Source organism: Enhydra lutris, unplaced genomic scaffold, assembly GCF_002288905.1.
Source record: "Enhydra lutris kenyoni isolate GAN:26980312 unplaced genomic scaffold, ASM228890v2 scaffoldscaffold26, whole genome shotgun sequence".
NCBI lineage: Eukaryota > Metazoa > Chordata > Mammalia > Carnivora > Mustelidae > Enhydra > Enhydra lutris.
The window spans coordinates 4,321,676-4,338,866 of record NW_019154110.1 but is presented as its reverse complement, the minus strand read 5'-3'; the positions used below and the strand labels follow the sequence as shown (position 1 = coordinate 4,338,866).

Genomic DNA, 17,191 nt, shown 5'->3' with positions numbered 1-17,191 from the left:
GGTTGGGGCCTGGAATCTGCACTGTGGGGGTAAATGAGGCTGGTGAAGTTCTAGCCAGGACACAGGGAATAGGGAACCCCTGCCTCCCAGGGGCTCTGATCCTAGACCCTTCCCCAGATGCTGAGGATGCCTGAGATTTTATTCCAAGAGGCTACCCAGCGGCTTAGCCAGCGCTCCAGAGGGATGCCTTCTGTTTGACGGGCATTGTTCAAGGACATTGGCTCTCTGGACTAAATAAAGAGTACTTGGGAGCCCAGGACGAGCTGGCAAGACTTTCTGCCCACATGGATGAACTAGTCCTTTTCCATTGACTAGGCCCTTCCCAAGCCGTTACGTACGTCTTTGTTCCGGATCTGTTCCTCTGACAGCTGTACTTCGATGAGGGGCCGCACGGTGGTAAAGAGTTTCCACCAGGCCCAGTCCTTCACCCCTTTGTTCTTCTTAATGTTCTTCTGCACACAGCGAATGGCCAGGTCCTGGATCTAAGTTGGGGTGACGGTGGCGCAAACACAGCTCTCAGTCCCAAGCCCAGCCAGGATTGCCTCTCCCCCTGCCCATCACCAGCACAGCCACAGGGCTGCTCCTCTGGCCCCCTTAACCCCGGTTTGAACACTCCCTGTGCCCCCCAACCCCCACTCCCAGCCTCTCCCCAGCCCTCAGAGTGGGCGGCCAAGAGCTCGGCCCTGGGAGCACCGCACTGGGCACTAACCGCTCTGGCGTCATTAGGAATAATTTCATCTGCTTTATTTGCTGCCTGATTATTTCCAGCACCCTGGCCTCGATGTGCTATAAAACCTAATCTTGCTGAAACACAAGAGGCGGCGGTGCTGGCTGTTTTATGGACTTGCTAATAAGAAAAGGAGTCGCTGACACAGCTCCTTAATCTTCATGGAGCAGCCTAGGAGCCAGAGCCCACCTTCGCCTAGCCACTGCCCCCCACCCCGCCCCATGACCGGGCCGTGTAGAACCAGCACGCTTGCTGGCACCAAGGAGCTGCCCATCCCCCACCCTGGCCCTGGGCATGGTGGCCCTAGGAGGGCCCTGCTTCTTCTCCCCCAGGTGACAATAACTTGTGGTCCCAAGACCAGCCTCTGCTCCAGCACCTTCCCTTGAACCCCCACCCCCACCCCAGGAACTCCACTTTGCTGTCTAGGCCAGGGAGTGGGATGGAGATACCCCAGAAACAGCACCTTTTTCTTCTTGAAGTGCTGGCGGGCTAGGTAGCCCCTGCAGGCTGCCTGGAACAGGGTTAGGTTCCTGCTGGTTTGTTCGTCCCGCTGCTCCTCCAGCCGAGCCAACGTGCCGGCCCGGAAGAACACCTGTGGGGAAGCAGGCCAGATGGAGGCGGGAGATGGGCTGGGGGCGCAGGACACCAGCAGGCCTGGGAGGTGGCCCTCAGCCCCCAGGGAAGAACCTGAAGATCCAAGGGAACAAGAGAGGAGGGAAGGAGCAAGGAGAGGCCCCAGGAAGGCTAAGGGAAGAGGGCCAGGCCGGGGGCTGGGGAGACTTTTCCGGAAGAGGAGGAGGAAGGTGGGAAATCTAACTTCAAAGAGAGATAAAAGGAGAGGGAGGGCAAAGGGAAGGTATCTGTATCTGGGGCAAGAAGGAAATAAAGCAGCTACAGTCAAATGGGGACAGGACAGCCCTAAGCAACATCCTCTTCCCCCAGGTTTCCTCCCCCCAGGACTGCCAGCAACAATGTCCGTGCCCCCTGTGCCCAGAGCCCACTGAAGGGCCCAACCGCAGGTGCCAGCTGCCTGGGATCAGGCCAAGTAGATGGTGGTGAAAGTGTGTAAGGAGAGAAAGGTCCAGAAGCTGTGCGCAGAGAAAGGGTGGGCCCCCCCACTCGGTCTCCTCTCAGACAGCCTCCTCTTTCATGTGCCAGCATCCCACCCCCACACACACACCCAGGTTTCAGCTCATGAAAATGCCAGGGGGGGTGGGTGGGGGCTGGCCCAATCAAGGGACCTGTCCTACAGGTTTGGGGGCTGGAGGGCAGACAGGAGAGGAACCAGCTGGGCGCCCCCACAGCCAGCATTTCCTCTCCCTCTTTGGTGCTCAGAACTGGGGCTGGGTAAAGTGTTCCCTGCTAAGAGAAGAAGAGGGGGAAAAATATACAGGTGAGCGAAGACTCTGGGATCCTCACAGAGGGCAAAAGGACACCTAGGCATGTGCCCACCTCCACCTTGCCCAGAACACAGAAAATTCCCTCTGTGGGTCAAAGAGCACGGGAAACACTCAGAACCAGTCTGTACAGTATCCCCAGGCCTCCCTTCAGGGGAGAAGTGGAGAGAAGGCCTACACTTTCTGCTGAGAAAGGTTTGCCTCTGGCGACTCCACAGAAACCTAGTCCCCTGGGGCTGGCCTAGGAGAAAGCCAGCGTCAGCAAACGCTTGCTTCCCCAAATCCCTGCCCTCGCGCTGGGTGCCCAGGATCTCCCACGGGCCTCAAGCCCTAGCTGAGCCTTGATTTCTCACAATGTGTGAGCCTGAGATTCCACTGGGGGTGGGAAATAGCCAAGTCCCGCCCGGAGGCGGACATAGGGGCTCATGGTCAGGGCACATAGCTGGTCTGACTGAGGCAGAAGAAGGGAGGCAGAGGGTTAGGGGCTGGAGAGTGGCCCCCCATTCTCACTGCCTCAGGGTGAAATGAGAAAAGATGGCCTCAGGGCTGGGGCGGGGAACCTGAGGCCTCGGTTATGCAGCTCTACCTTAGTGGGGTTAGGAATCCTTTTGAGTACTGGGTGAAAGCTTAGGGCCCTGTCCTTCCCCAACAGACACATCCATACACATTTTACAAATGATACCAGGAGGCCCTCAGGATCCTCTCACACCCTGCCTGAACCCTCAGGGTCCCATGGGCTCAGACTGTGACCCCGTCCTCCGAAGCAATATGACGAGCTCTCGCCAGCTCACCAGCTGGTCCGACCACAGCCTAGAGGCCCTGAAATTGCTCTCCCAAGTCAGATGTGAGCAAACATCCCACTTTGCCCCTAATGTCTCTGTGAGCGTGTGTGGGCCCTGGGGCTCGTCCACCTCGGCCTGGCACCTGGGACGAAGCAGTGGGGCTGCGAGGGTAGCTGGGAAGAGGACCAGCCCATGCAGGCCCTCTCCTGCCCAAGACATGCCCTGGAGGAGATGACACCCCCATGCCAGCAAGCAGCAGCCCAGCCTACAGGCGGGGGGAAGGGGGGCAGGAGCCCGCCCAAGACACCGAGAGGCTTTGCTTCAGCCTCGGTCTGCAGGCTTCCCAGGGAGGAAGCTCAGCCAGCAGCTCCCGCGCTGACAGAAAGCCGGGGATGAGGAGAAGCGGAGTCAGGCACAGCAAGAGAGCAAAACCAGAAAAACGACACAGAAAGAGCGAGCCCACAGAAGACCCAGAGAACAAGGAAAGAAACGGAAAATGACAGAGCCAGGAGCTGCCAGGCCCAAAAGGAAAAGGGAAAACCAGCGCAGACAGAGGCAGACAGGAGATGGGAAAGCAAAGGGGCGGGACTGTGACTCAGAAGACAGAACTGAGAGAACAGAGCGGACAAGCGACACCAGGCCTTTTTTGCAAGCATCTGTGTCCCCGCCACACTCCCCATGAGGCCCCGGCACCCTGGGCTCCCCCGCTCCCTGCTGACAGGTAAGGAGGTTCGGAACCCCCTCCCGGGCTCCCAAATGCCCCCCCTCCCACCCCGGCCCTGGGAGCACATACGTGGATGCCACCCGTCAGGCCTCCCAGTCTGAGGAGCGAGAGGTGAGCAGGACTCCTGTCCGTGGGAGGGACGCTTGCCTGGCCTTTGGCGTGGAGTGATGTGGCAGACTGGCACCCGGGCACGGGCGTGCCTGCCTCTTAGACACCACGTTCCATTCAGGTGAGGAACTGGGCTTGTGGGCAGGTGGTGGCAGCACAGCCTCATAGCGTCCTGCTTGCTCTTCTGGGACCCTGGCAGCCCAGGGGGGTGGGGGGGGGGAAGGGGCGGGGGCTCTGGAACTCTCCGCCTGCTGCCTTCCTGCTTTGTCCAGCTTTCCTCCCTTCTGTCTTCCCCACTCCCCACACCGGGACTCAGGCCAAGTTCAGGGCCACCTATCAACCCACTCCGCCTCCCAACGTCACTGGGGTGTTCAAGGCACCAAATGAGTGGTTATTCAGAGAGAGGGAAGTCAAGTTTGCTGCAGAAGGGGAGGGCCAGCTGTTGGGATAAGGGCGACCAGAGAGTGAGGGCTGGGCCCTACTGGCCTCCTGCAGCGACCACTCACCCGGCTCAAGCCCATGCAGCAGCTGCTCTTCTCCAGGTCCAAGGACTCCAGAAGCTCCTCCACCGCCTGCAGAGAGAGGCCTCTGTCAGGGAGGCCAAGGGCCTCCCCCATCTCCGCGTCGGGCTTCCTTGGCCCAGGCACGACTCCTTCCCCGGCTTCTGCTGAGACAATCTGTTAGTCATTCAGCAAACGCTTTTGGTGGGCTTCCACAGAATCAGGCTGTAGCAATTCCTGGGACATAAGGATGACTAGGAGAGCAATAAGCTGTCTTGTTGGGGAGTGAGACAAGTGAATTAGTGAAATACACAGAGGAGGAGGCACCGAAGTCAGGCAAGGGATCATGGAAGGCATCCTGGAGGAGGCGAGATGTAGTTCATGCTGTCTTCAGTTACAAGGAAGAATTAGCCAAGGTCACGGAGAGGGCATTTCGGGCGGAGGAACAAGCAAAAGCAAAGGCATGGACGCACAAGGCAGACAACGTACCGAGGAAACCAGGCAGTTCGGGAGGGAAGGGAGTAGGGTGGTTAAGGTACAACTAGAAAGGTGGACAGTAGCCCATGTGCGCTGAGAGGCCCTGGAGGGGTCGGTCAAGCAGGGACATGATTGGATTGGCATTTTCCAGGGATCCCCACTGGCACACAGGGGGAGAATGGATGGAGACCCCTCAGGCACCTACTGGAGGGATTCATAGGAGAGGAGGCTAGAGCGTGACCCAGAGGGAAAAGAGAGACTGAAGTGCCGGGCATGTGAAGGAGAGAGCGCCTGGCACCTTCAAGTGTGAGGGGGTGGGGCAGACGAGGGGGAGGAATCTAGGGACACTGCATGGAGGTTTCTGACTTATGTAGCTGAACAGAAAATGGTGCCACTCTCCAATGTAGGAAATGGAAGAGTTAGAGTAGGTTGGGGAGGGGATGGAATCCATGTGGTCTGAACACGTGAGTTTGAGATGCTACAAGGCACACAGGTAGAAAAGTCCAAAAAGCAGCAGATAGAAATGCACAGCTGAGGTTCAGGGGAGAGGCCTGGGCTACAGGTATTGATTTGGGAGTCGTCAATACATATGTGGTAATTGAAGTGATGGGTGTGAATGAGGTTGGCTGGGAAGAAGTTGTAGACTAGAAAGCACAGACGGCCAAGGATAGCGGCTCAAGGGGCAGGTAGAAGAAAGGATGCTCAAAGGGACAAAGGCAAAGCCAGGAGTGGCAGCAAAAAAGCTCAGCAGAGAACAGAGTTGTCAAGAGTCAGATGTTGCCAAGAAGCACAGTAAGGTGGCCATTAGCTATGGCAACATGGAAGGTGGTGGGCGAGAGAAGACCAGGCCCAGGGTGTCAGGGCCGGGTTCCACTAATCTTTCCACTGGGAAGAAAGAGCCAGCGGAGAGGCTGAAGGAACAGGAGAGAGAAAACAGTTAGCACGGAGAGAGAGGGGTTTTGAGGAGCCCCGGGTAATGGATTCCAAAGCACAGGAGGAAGGGACTGGATGAGGGGAGGGACACCTCTCCCACCGAGACAGGAGGGCACCCGAGGAGAAGTGTACAGAAGGAAGAGGAGCCTTGATTTTATTATCATTTAGAGGCAAAGTCAACTGCTGAGCAGATGACCTGGGAAGGCAGGGTAACAATAGCAGGGAAGGAGCTTGGAACAGGGGCCGGGGAAGGATGGGTCATTATGAAAAACTTGCTGGGCCACATCAAGGGCCCAGTTGAGGCTGGAGACCATGAACCAGTAGGAGTTCGAGTCCATCTGTTGTATAATTTTCTCCCCTAGCCCTTGGGAACCCCAGACGGAGGAGTGCAGATGCCCGGAGGCTGGCCCTTCAGTGTGGGGGTTGGGCAGGGCAGGTGCTGTGGGAGGCGTGGGAGAGCTGAGGGTGATGAGGGCCAAGTGACCGGAGGGCTGGAGCAGGGCATCAAGACTGAGTGGAAAAGAAAGTCAGAAGGAAATGGACAGAGCAGAGAAAATGCGGTGGGGTCCAGAAGTAAGAGGTCTCAACAGGGTCGAAGAGCAGGTGTCCTGAGACGAGGAGAGAAGTGAGGTGCTCAGGCAGGAGGCTATGGGCAGGGGAGGCCATGTTGGGATTTAAGATTTCTGAGGTGAAGCATTTCCAGGGGTGACAAGGTCCTGGGTGTAGCCATGAGTGGGAAGCTGGAATAAAGGTCAGTGGTCAGAGAGAAGGGTGCTGTGGGGTGGGTCATCTACATGTACACCAAGGTCGCCTAGGACACTGGCAGTCCTGGATGGAGAGAAGTTTCCGAGGTGTCTGTGAATGTGGGTCTGTGACTCAGGAGGCAAGGCCCAGGGGCTACCCAGGGTAACACCCAAAACACTAGTTCTTATATGCCACCTGGGAGACTTGCGTAGATGATGACGAGCTCACTTGAGAGCAGAGACCCCCAACTCTGGCCTCCAAAGAGGGTGGCTCTTCTCCAATCCCTACAGTCCACGCCCCAGGCTGCCTTCTCCCGACCGGCACAGCTTGGTGGCCATGGGCCCCTGTTCTGACCCTGGGTGGCCCAAACCAGGAGCCTGAGCAAGGGGCATCCGGGCTCTCTCGAGGGGACGAGGGGTAGCTGCTCGGAGGGGTCTGGGCAGAAGGAAGGGGGTCCAGTGGGGCTTCTGGGGCCCAGACCTACCCGCCTCTCATCCACCACAATGTAGTTTCGCCCGTGTTTCTTGGTCAGGTGTGGGGCCAGGACATCGAAGCGGCGGCGGAACTCAGAGAACACCATGTGGTCCGGGTAACCTAGAAAGAGGGCAGGCTTGTCCATGTCCTAACTGCTCCTAACATGCCAGGTGGATGCTGGCACCCAGGTCGCAGGACAGGACAGTCATCGGAAGGGGCTGAAGCTGCTGGGGGAGGAGAGCCTGGGGCTGGGGCAGGCCTGGGAAAGGAGGGTGGGGAGAGAAGAGGCGGGATGAGGGACAGGGGCCTTTAGGACAGTTCGGGCTGCCCTCCTAGGGGACTGCAGGGCTACAAGGGGAACAGGTTCCTTTAGAGGGAAGCAAGTGCCTTGTCAGTGAGGTGTGTGAACAGAGGACACAGCTGCCCCCTTGGAAGGAATGTCACAGGGAAGAAAGATGCTTTCTAGCCTCCAAGTCTATGACTCTGCTACACCCAAAGAGAATACTGTCTTCAGGACTTAACAAGCACAAAGAAAATCAGGCCATAGAGAATAGCTGAGAGGAAAAGTACATGGGCTTGGGGTTGGAATCCTGGCCCTGGCTCTTGGCACTGTGTGACCTTGGACAAGTCACTCAACGTCTCTGACTCTTGCTTTCCCCATCTTTCAAAGGGGGACCTGCTGCTTACTCTGCACGGTAGTCACGGGGTTTGAATGAGAGAATATGTGGAAAGCACAGCTTGGCTCACGTGGGTGCTCAGTAAAATGCTCCCTTCTTTTTCTCGGTCCCTTGAAGCAGGATACAGAAAGGGTGCCCTTCCTGCTCCCATCCTGACCTTGAGCCCTAGGCCAGGTGACCCGAAGACTTCTAGATTCTCTTTTCCTGAAGAGCATTACCTCCAGCAAAGACCTACCTATTGCATAGGTTTGAGGCTGGGGCAAGGGTCAGATGGCTTCTGGCTTGGAACGAGGTCAGGATGGTGGCCAGTAGGAGGTCACCCTGAGCCACCTGACAGCACCAAAACCAACAGGAGAGAACCGAGAGGTCTGCTCATGCACACTCACAGAATTTCAAACCGAAAAGAGGTCTTAGACCAGATCCAACTCATCTTTCAGGCCTGGGAACTAAGGCCGAAGAGGAGGATGGCCAGGCTTGCTCAAGGTCACAGAGGCTGTAGCTGGAGGCAGAGCGGGACTCCAAACCCGGGCTCTTGAGAGCCCGTCGGGGGCTCGCTCCGTTCCTCCGGCCTCGCTAGCTCTGGGAAAGCCTCCAACTGGGAGATGAGGCTGATGCATGTGCCCGATAATTGAAACAGGAGGCGGGGGCCGCGGAGGGGCCAAGACAAAGTGAGCTATTGATTGTATCTGAATTGCAATTAAATTGATGGGCCAGGATAGCAGGTCTGGACGCCTGGCATCTTAATTAATCATCAGCGCTATCGATGGCGGCTGGGGGCTGGGCGAGCAGAGGGGGGCCTGCTGTTGCTGCCGGCCTCATCGATCTGCTTGTTTGAGTAAAGCACATTGATTTTGGTTCAGAGCGGTAACAATCTGGTTTTGAAATAATAAACACCAACTCCATATCCAGACGTGGGGACAGGTCGATGGTTTATTTTTGGTTTAGTTTGAGCAGGGCAGGGAGCCCAGTCTGTGGCTTTGGATGAGAAGGAAGAGTGATGGTGTCCGTGGGGATGCCTCAAGGGGACCTGGCTACGGGCAGGTGGGACCCTGCCCGTTCTTCTAGCAAAGGAAACAAGGGCAGAAATCCGGCAGCCCACAACCTCCCAGGCAAATGAAACCCGACTCGAGAGGCATGAACTCGGAAGCTGGTCTGTGTGGGTCAGATCTCACTCTGCCACTTGTGAGCTGTGTGACCTTGGACAAGCTGGTTAACCTCTCTGAGCCTCAGTCTCCTCTTCTGGAGACGGTAATGGTACCAACATCTCAGGAGTATTATGAGGATTAACTGAGGAACGTGTAGGGTGAGTTCAGAATGGGTGCCTTGTTGCTATAAATATTTTAATGAGGTTGAGCAGTGGCCCTTTAACAACGTTAAGTTCCAGCCCCCGTGCAGTCAAAAATCCGAATATAACGACTGATAACCTGCTGCTGACCGGAAGCCTTACTGATAACATAAACAGTCGACGGACACATTGCTGTATGCGATGTGTGGGACATACCGTATCGTTACAGCAAAGTAGCAAATGTTATTAAGGAAGGCAGAAGGAAGAGAAAATACACTTCTCGCACAGCACTACACAAAGCCAGCGTCTAGGTGGACCCATACAGCTCAAACCCGCATTGGTCAAGGCTCAGCTATAGCTGTCACTCTCTCCCTTTCCAATCCCTCCTGAAAAGGGTCAGGCTGACCTTTCTTGGGAATTTTAAGTGCCTCAGAAAGATCTAGCCCCTCATTTCTCACTGTGGGGGCGGGGGGGGGGAGGGGCGGAGTATGGCCCAGCCCACTCTCGGAGGTAGTTAGCGCCTCCAAGCGGATGGCTCTATGTGGGCACAGGTCTGCTGCTGTGGGCAGAGCAGGGAAAGGGGAAGAAGGGGTTGTGTGGAAGCCGCCTGTGGGGAGGGGATGAAGAGGACTGGAATACAGAAGGGAAGGGAGAGGAGGAAGAAGGGAGTCAGCCAGGGTGGGAAGAAAAAGAGAAAGGAAGAGACTGGGCTGGAGAGAACCCCTGCCTAGCCCCCCCACCCCCTCCCAGAGAAGAGATCTAGGACCAGCCCAGAGACAGGAGGGTGCAGTACCCCTCTAGCCTGGCAGGTCACATGTGGAAGGTGGGGAGTGGGGGAGCAGCTCTGGAAGACGGAAGTAGGAGCAGAGAGGGACCCTCCCCACCTTGGCGGTACATGCGCATGGCGTCCAGCAGGCGGGAGCCCCGGAGCTGTGCACGAAGCAGGGGTACGTCCAGCTGCAGAAGTCCGGCCTCACAGTGCTCTCCCGAGGGCAGGTCCAGCTCGCTGCTGCTGCTGACTCGGCGGGAGGCTGCAGACCGGGGTTCCCCGGCCCAGCCCTCTGCTACAGGCAGGAAGCAATGCACAAAGTGCAGCTTTGATTTCTTGATGGTGTCAATGAGGGCGTCCTGCCAAAGGGAAAGAGACAGGCCTCAGTGGCTCCTGGTGGCCCGGCTGGTGCCCAGGAGAGCGTCTCCGCTCCTTGTAGGATGGCAGGCGTCCCGCCGCTGGCCGAGATGGGCCAAGCCTGGACAACTCGGCTCTCCCGAGGCCTGAGGGGCCGCTTAGGCAGTGGCACTGAGCAGAGGACCCACCAGCAGCGATTAAGTCCGGGGGGGAGGGATGCTGAGTGGGTACCGGGTAAGCCAGGGCTCCCCCAGAATGGCTAGAGGAGCCCCGAGAGGGCCCTGGGGCCTAAACCGGCACACTCACCACCTGCAGCTTAATCTGGATGCATAGTGACTTCTTCTTGACAGCCGCCATGCCCGTTGTGAAGGTCTTCCGCATGCTGGTGGCCCGGCGTAGGGCCAGCTGCGAGCCACCCTCCAAGCCAGCAATGGAGCCCGACAGCACCGTGGCGCTGCCCGCCCGGCCCAGAAACAGATTGCTGATGATTTTCCTACCAGAGGTGGAAGGGCGAAGGAGGGAAAGAAGTCACTTTGAGAGACTAGGAGAGGACGGCTTCCCTGCTCCTAGGACACCCCCAAGTCCCCCATATCGCCCTGGCTAGTGGTCTGGATTATCTGGCCTGGGGCTGCATGCCCCACACCCTAGAGAGAAACTGGAGGGGAATCAACAAACAGGAAGAAGACAAAACCATGGTGGGGGGGGGGCAGAGTGTGATCTTCTCTTCTCCATCACCAGGGAGGCCAGAGGTCCAGGGTGCCAGGAGAGATTAGAGCCCAACACCCTCTATCATACCGTATAATCTGTGTATGACATCTACTGGTTGTTATCTGCCTGCCCCCCCCCGCCCCCAATTGGGCAGCGAGTTCTGTTTTATTTACTTTATTTATTTTATTATATTTATTTTTATTTTATTTTACTTTATTTATTTTATTTTACTTTATTTATTTATTATATTTATTTACTTTATTTGTTTTATTTACTGCCATCTGCCAGGTACCCAAGAAAAAGAGTAGGCGCCCAATAATTATTTGCTAGATAAACAAATGGATGATGGGCCTTATGGGACTGAGGGGTTTCTAAGGCTACTCCTGCCTTCTTTTAAAGTTTTTATTTATCTTATTTTTTTTTTAGTAAATTTCTACACCCAATGCAGGGCTCGAACTCATAACCCTGGGATCAATAGTGGCATGCTCTTCCGACTAAGTCAGGTGCCCCATTTTTTAAAGTGCTTTTGCGGGGCGTCTGGGTGGCTCAGTCAGTTAAGCATCTGCCTTCGGCTCAGGTCCTGATCTCAGAGTCCTGGGATCGAGCCCCGCATTGGGCTCTCTGCTCAGTGGGGAGCCTGCTTCTCCCTCTCCCACTCCCCCTGCTTGTGTTCCCTCTCTTGCTGTGCCTCTCTCTGTCAAATAAATAAATTTTTTTAAAGTGTTTTTGTTTTGTTTCATTTTGTTTTGTGTGTTACTCCTGCCTTCTATGAAGAATGGGGGGGTTGCTATTCAAACTTCAAACTATAGGTCCCTCTAACCAGGCACATCCCACTTCTACTCCAGGAGGCCACCCACAGGCTCCCAAGACCACTTGGCCCTGGCTGTTCCCTCTCCGGAAACCAAGGCCATCAACCCTGCTGGTGAGGGGGCCTCTGAGACCAGGAAGCCCAGAACCAGCCCCGGGGATGGGACGTGGGCAGGGTGAGTGGCGTTCTTACTTCTGGGAGTCCTGCAGGAGCCGGGGGGCATTCTGGGTGGCTGGGTTCTGTTTGGTGTAGCTCAGCCAGCCAGCCACGTTGTACTCAACCCAGTTGGTGCCATGGCTGTGGCCCAGGAGGAAATGGTGTGGTTTGCTGCTGCGCAGGAGGGGGCTTTGGCCTGGGGGTGGGAAATGGAAGGGTCAGATCGTCAGGGCACAGGCCCCGAAAAAGCCCAGGGACTCAGTGAGACCTTCTGGGCAGTACCGTCTCAACTCATACAAGTGGGTCCTCAGGAGAGGAAGCCAAAGAACCCTCCAGGGGTACTACCTACCTTTTTTGTCGCCTTCCTGGGGGCCATAGTAGGAGAAAAGGCGCTCCAGGAGGGCATCCTCGGTGGCCCCTGGTACCAGTGCCTCCTCCTCCAACAGCCAGAGCAGGCCCCTTGCCTCGTCGGTGCGTGCCAGCGAGCGGACCTGTAGAGAAGTGAAGAGAAGCCACTGTGTCCCAAGGAGCGCCCGGCCCAACCACAGGCTATAAACTTGCTACACCTGCGCACAAGTACACACCCCGCTCCCAGGTCACACCCTGTGGGGCAGCTGGTCAGTGAGGGGGAAAAGGGAGCCGGACGGTGTTAGAGAGAGAAGCCCACAGCAAAATCTCCCGCCTAGGAATTGTGTCCAAAGTCACCAAAGGCTGAAGGTTTCTCGTGAACCATCCTCATCCTCTCAGAAGTCACAAGGGCTGTGGGTGAGCCCAAGGCATCGCCTCCCAGGCGGATGAGATGAGATGAAGTCTGGAAGGCCCCGGGCAGGGGGCATGGGCCTAAGGAAGCTGTCAGCCAGCAACGGCTGTCGGGTACCCTAGTCCCCCAAACAGGGAGGATCCCAGAGAGGAGGGCTTTGAGCACAGGTGGGACTCCTGCAGGGTCAGAAACTCAAGTGCAGGAATGGGCGGAGTTGGGGTGATGGCAGAGCACCTGTCCCCAGCTACAGGGAAGGGCTGCCCGTCAGCTGCAGCCAGCCGCTGTCCCGGAACGACACTGGCCTTGTAAACCCTCCAGCTTTTAAGAGGATTCTGATTTCAAAAACCCCATGCAGGCCACACAAACCAGGCCTGTGGCTGCATCTGGTCTGAGCTGCCTTTTCCATGACATTTCCAAGACTTCCTTGAGCAAGGATGGAACCTTCCTTACACCCCATTCCTGCCTGGCCTTTGGGGACCAGGGAAACAAGAGAAGTAAGAAAAGTGCCATTTCCCCATCTCTTTGCACCCAGTTGCCTGCATCTTCCCCCCACCCCATGGCTGCCTGAGGGAGTCAGTGTGACTAGCAGGAGGAAGCAGAATGTGGCCAAGGATGGACGGGAAGCTAAGGTCCAGAGGGTCTGGAGCTGCACGGCAGGACCAGGCAATGAAGCCATGGGACAGTGAGTGGCAGACGCCACATCCAGGGGCTCCTGTCCCCAAAGGTGCCAAGGTCCCTCACACAGGGAGAGCAAAGAAGGGAAGAGACGGCCAAGTCCCATCCAAACACACTATCTGATACACTGTCCCTTCTAAGCCACATGGACTGACTCCCCACATCTCTTGGGAGTGGCAAAGGCTCTCAGTGGAGGCCAGCATGGGAACCCATATGTCAGGAAAAGAAAAGCCAGCTTCCCTTAGCAGGGACATGGAACTTGGGCACTTTAAGTACTAGTCCCAGGGGACACTCACTCTCCCTTGGGCCCTACCCCCTTGTTAGCACAGCAGGGCCTGCCACAGGGAAGAGGGAGGAGGAGGCAGGGGTCAAAGCAGAGGATGGAGGCAGCAGCCTAGCAGGAACACCAGTTCTCTAGTAAAGTGCCTTCTGAAACTTCCCTAACTGAAGACAGTCAGCAGAAGCCAAGTGCTCATCAGGCCAACCGGGCCCCCAGGCAGCAGAGTGCCCAAGATCCCTGTCCAAAGTGTGACAAAGCCTGTCCCTAAGATGGAGGGGTGAGGGGCGAGGGCTCCCATTTAGAGCTAGGCACAGATTCCCTATTTGCACAGACTCCTCACCCACTCTGCACCCATCTTTTGGGGATAGCGGGAGGGATGACTCTATCCTCTGGGTCCAGCCCAGCTCTCACCACCAAGGGGGAGACACCAACTCCTGGCAGACACACGTGAGGCTCAGCCAGGCACAGGACAGGGGCACAGGACAGGGGCTGAGGCTCTCACCGCACCAGGGCAGAGAAAAGTGCCAGTGTCCCGGCCAGACTGGCCAAGCAGCAGCAGCTAACAGAGCGGTGAGGGCTCGACTGAGGGGTAGGGACAGACGAGGGGAGGAAGGTCAGCCCAGGCCCTCGCTACAATTCCTACCAGGGACTGATGGGAGGCTTGGTCCACAGCTGCCACGGAATCATTCACAGTGGGCTCCAAGTCGTCAAATGCCAGCTCAATGTTTTCCTAGGAGGGAAGGGAGAGAAGTTGTGAGCGCAGGCCACTTGTAGGGTGCAGCCAGTCCTATGCTGAAGGCCAGGAGGAGGCGCTGGGCCAGCTAGTCCACCCTTCCATCCCTCTCTGGAGCTCCTCCCCTCCATCAGCCCCTCTGATAAGCGTTCACCACCTCCCAAGACACTGCATGGCCTTTCTGGACAGCTAAAATTCGTTGAAGCTTCTTTAACATCGAGCAAAAGTCCCCTGTTCCTGCTACTCGCACCTGTTGACGAGACTACACAGAATAAGCCTACTCTCGACTTCACACTGTCATCCTTGAAACACCTGGAGACAGCTGTCATTTGCTTCCTGAATCTTCTCTCATCCAAGATAAATATCCTCCCCAGTTGATTCATCTCACCTGCCCATGAAGTAGGATTTCTAGTTCTTGTCCCATCTGGGACACCCTTCTATGAAGGGGCTCTACATAACCAATCACCGTCTTAAGAGATCAGGAGCCAGGGAAGGCCTGGCCGGACCCACATGGACGCAGGAACTGTGGGGTGGCAATTCACGGGGCCTAGGTGGGTGCCTCGAGGGTGGGCAAGGAGGGGTTCTCAGGGCCCCGAGTACATCTGCAACTTCCTGGAGAGCAAACTCTCTACAAAGGAAGGACACAGTCTGAGGCAGGACAAGACTACTGCTGTGGCGTGCACAGGGAGACAGAAATGACAGAGAGCAAAAGTGGGGAAAGTGGGGCCTGCCCTCTTCACCTTGTCCTCCCTGTGGGTGCCAGGAGGCTGAGGAGGGGGCGGGGGCGGGGGTGGGAGGGGGACGTCCGGCTGAGGCAAGGTCAGTGTTACCTCCTTGTATCTTTCTAACTCCTGCACAAAGGTGCGCTCGTGGAAGAGTCTCTGCAGCCGGTCCTGGGCGTAGTTGTGGCACAGCTCCTCAAAGGACGCTCCGCGGGCTGACCCACCCTGCTCCGGGTTCTGGAAGCCTGGAGTATCCACAATCATCATAGAGCAGAGCGAGTGCTGGCTGGACTTGAGAGCTCTTCACAGGGAGAGACTGGGTCAGGCCTGGCCAGGGCAGTGCCGCCAAACAGGCCTCACCGGTCTGCCCGTGGCACCCAGTCAGCCCTCTTCTGCCCCAGACAAATCTCCATCCCTGCCCTGGTGCCCAGGACCCTGGTGGTGCTGGGTGGCGGAAGGCGGGAAATGCACCTCTCCTCGCCTCTGAGGCCAGGGAGCCCCCTGCTGGTGGAGAATGGCGCTGCCTCGGCGATCCCACCAGCCCCGAGGCATCAACTCCCCCTTTGTCTCAGCAGGAGGCTGGGCAGCTCCTGGCCAACCTCCACTCACCTGCCTCTCACTCACCTGTTCACCAGGGAGACGAGAAGGGTGAAGAGTTCACTGTAGAGGCCAGACGCCATGCCCTCTAAGCACTCCAATGCGCTCAGTTTGGGGCCTGCGAGGCAAGAACATTAGCTCTCCCTCCAGCCCCTGGGGGTCCCCATGGGGGGTATACTCTCTAGTCACCCAGAATCAAGTCAGCGTGGGGCCCTGGGGCTGGGCCTCTCCCTCTGAAGGAAGCATCTATTCGCCCCAGTGGTCTTCCCCGGCCAGAGCAGACCGCAGTGAGGCCTGGCTGGAGCCCCCCAACCACATCCACCTGCCAAGGGGCTTGGGCACCTGTGCCGTCTCCCAGGCTGCTCTCCTCAGGGCCCTGGCGGAAGGAGGTGGAGCGCTGCAGGGTGCCGCCCTTGTGCTGGTGCTTGAAGATGGCTGAGGACAGCTCCTCCAGGCTGCAGCCCAACAGGTATGCAGACTTCTGGGCCCACTCGTGGCGGGCAAACTGCCTGCGCCCAGCTACGGGGTAGAAAAAAAAGAAAGGATCTGGCATCTCGGGTCTTCCTCCTTAGTCCTTTTGATGACCGCTGTGCCCTTTGGCTCCCATGGCCAAGAAATGGGGAGTGAGCATCTCTTGGGAGTTAAAACCAGCCCTGATGACATCAGAAGGGCTTTAGGCAAAACAGGGACTTCTGGTGAGCAAGCCAGGGAGTCCGGCTGCCAGCACTTCCGGTGTCCCTTGAGGTCCTAAAAGAGGAGGAAACTCCACACCGCTGCCACCAGAGGGCACCCAGGCAGCTCCAAACATCTCTTAGACAGCCTGGCCTTAGGGATGCCCACATGGGGAAGGACAGTCAGAGGGTGAATCAGGCCCCCTGTGATGAGCACAAGGGCCACTTGTGCCTGTGGGGGACACGTCATGAGAGTGTTCTAGCACCTCCCCCTTCCATGAATGCATCGGGACCCTCTCCCTTACCTCTAGGCAGCTGCCAGGGGAGACCACTGCCACCCGCCCGCGGCCCAACAGTGGGGAAGTGGAAGAAGCCGCAGGGGAAAGGGAACAGCCCACGCAGACAGACGCGCCTCAGCCAACATGTGTCTAATCACAGCAATTAGGGAAAGCTAACAAGAAACAAGGTTTTACCTTCAGCAGCTTCTTTAAGGCAAAGGACCAGCATGCAGCATGCAAAGAAAAACAGCGTGTTAGCAAACAGTCATCAACAGAGCCCGCCAGGCTCACGGGAAGGGACTCTGGTGGTGGTGGGGGGGGGGGGGGGGGAGGGGGTTCGTGAGGATGAGCAGGCGAGAAAACGGAAGCACATTCAGACTCAGAGACACAAAAATACTCACAAGCGCACACACACAATCTCAAAGCATAACGTTTATGGATGTAATTACGCTCACTCACTCACACACACACACACACACACACCTACAAAGACACCATGCACGGACACACACATGTGCACACGTACACGCCATCATCTGGAAAATAAATGGAAGCTCTAAGGAGGTAACACACCCTGCGCGACAAGGCACGCGTGATCTGTCCGCAGGCCGGCAGTGCTGAAGGACTACAGGTTCATAGGGAACCTGGTCTCGGTGCCTCCCCAGAGTGGAAGAACTTCCTCAAGACACAGCCACACGCCTACCCCTCTGCCCACCTACTCAGTCTGGAGACAACTTCTTTAACCCAGAGCCTGCTTTCTCTTTGGCAGGGATGCCTCCGCTGGGATCGCGAGGACCCGGACTCCTCACCACCTGCTCCTCTGAGCTGCCGCCTGCCCGCTCGCCCACC

The 17,191-nt window shown here is 57.1% G+C and overlaps 1 protein-coding gene across 7 annotated transcripts in view; it reads right to left on the bottom strand.

Annotated features, from left to right (window-relative positions):
* Nucleotides 1–17,191, bottom strand: part of LOC111151512 (myosin XVIIIA) — an 82,079-nt gene that overhangs the window by 22,990 nt on the left and 41,898 nt on the right. For 5 of the 7 annotated variants that reach the window (XM_022509545.1, XM_022509547.1, XM_022509543.1 and 2 more), the window contains 13 exons: nucleotides 16,538–16,549; nucleotides 15,736–15,912; nucleotides 15,421–15,511; nucleotides 14,905–15,097; nucleotides 13,985–14,071; nucleotides 11,976–12,117; nucleotides 11,663–11,822; nucleotides 10,261–10,447; nucleotides 9,713–9,956; nucleotides 6,877–6,986; nucleotides 4,245–4,310; nucleotides 1,191–1,319; nucleotides 339–482 (listed from right to left, as the gene is read on the bottom strand). In XM_022509545.1, the coding sequence (XP_022365253.1) occupies nucleotides 339–482; nucleotides 1,191–1,319; nucleotides 4,245–4,310; nucleotides 6,877–6,986; nucleotides 9,713–9,956; nucleotides 10,261–10,447; nucleotides 11,663–11,822; nucleotides 11,976–12,117; nucleotides 13,985–14,071; nucleotides 14,905–15,097; nucleotides 15,421–15,511; nucleotides 15,736–15,912; nucleotides 16,538–16,549 (1,742 nt within the window). The remainder of the gene's footprint in view (nucleotides 1–338; nucleotides 483–1,190; nucleotides 1,320–4,244; nucleotides 4,311–6,876; nucleotides 6,987–9,712; nucleotides 9,957–10,260; nucleotides 10,448–11,662; nucleotides 11,823–11,975; nucleotides 12,118–13,984; nucleotides 14,072–14,904; nucleotides 15,098–15,420; nucleotides 15,512–15,735; nucleotides 15,913–16,537; nucleotides 16,550–17,191) is intronic. The other 2 variants (XM_022509544.1, XM_022509546.1) reach the window with 2 other exon arrangements.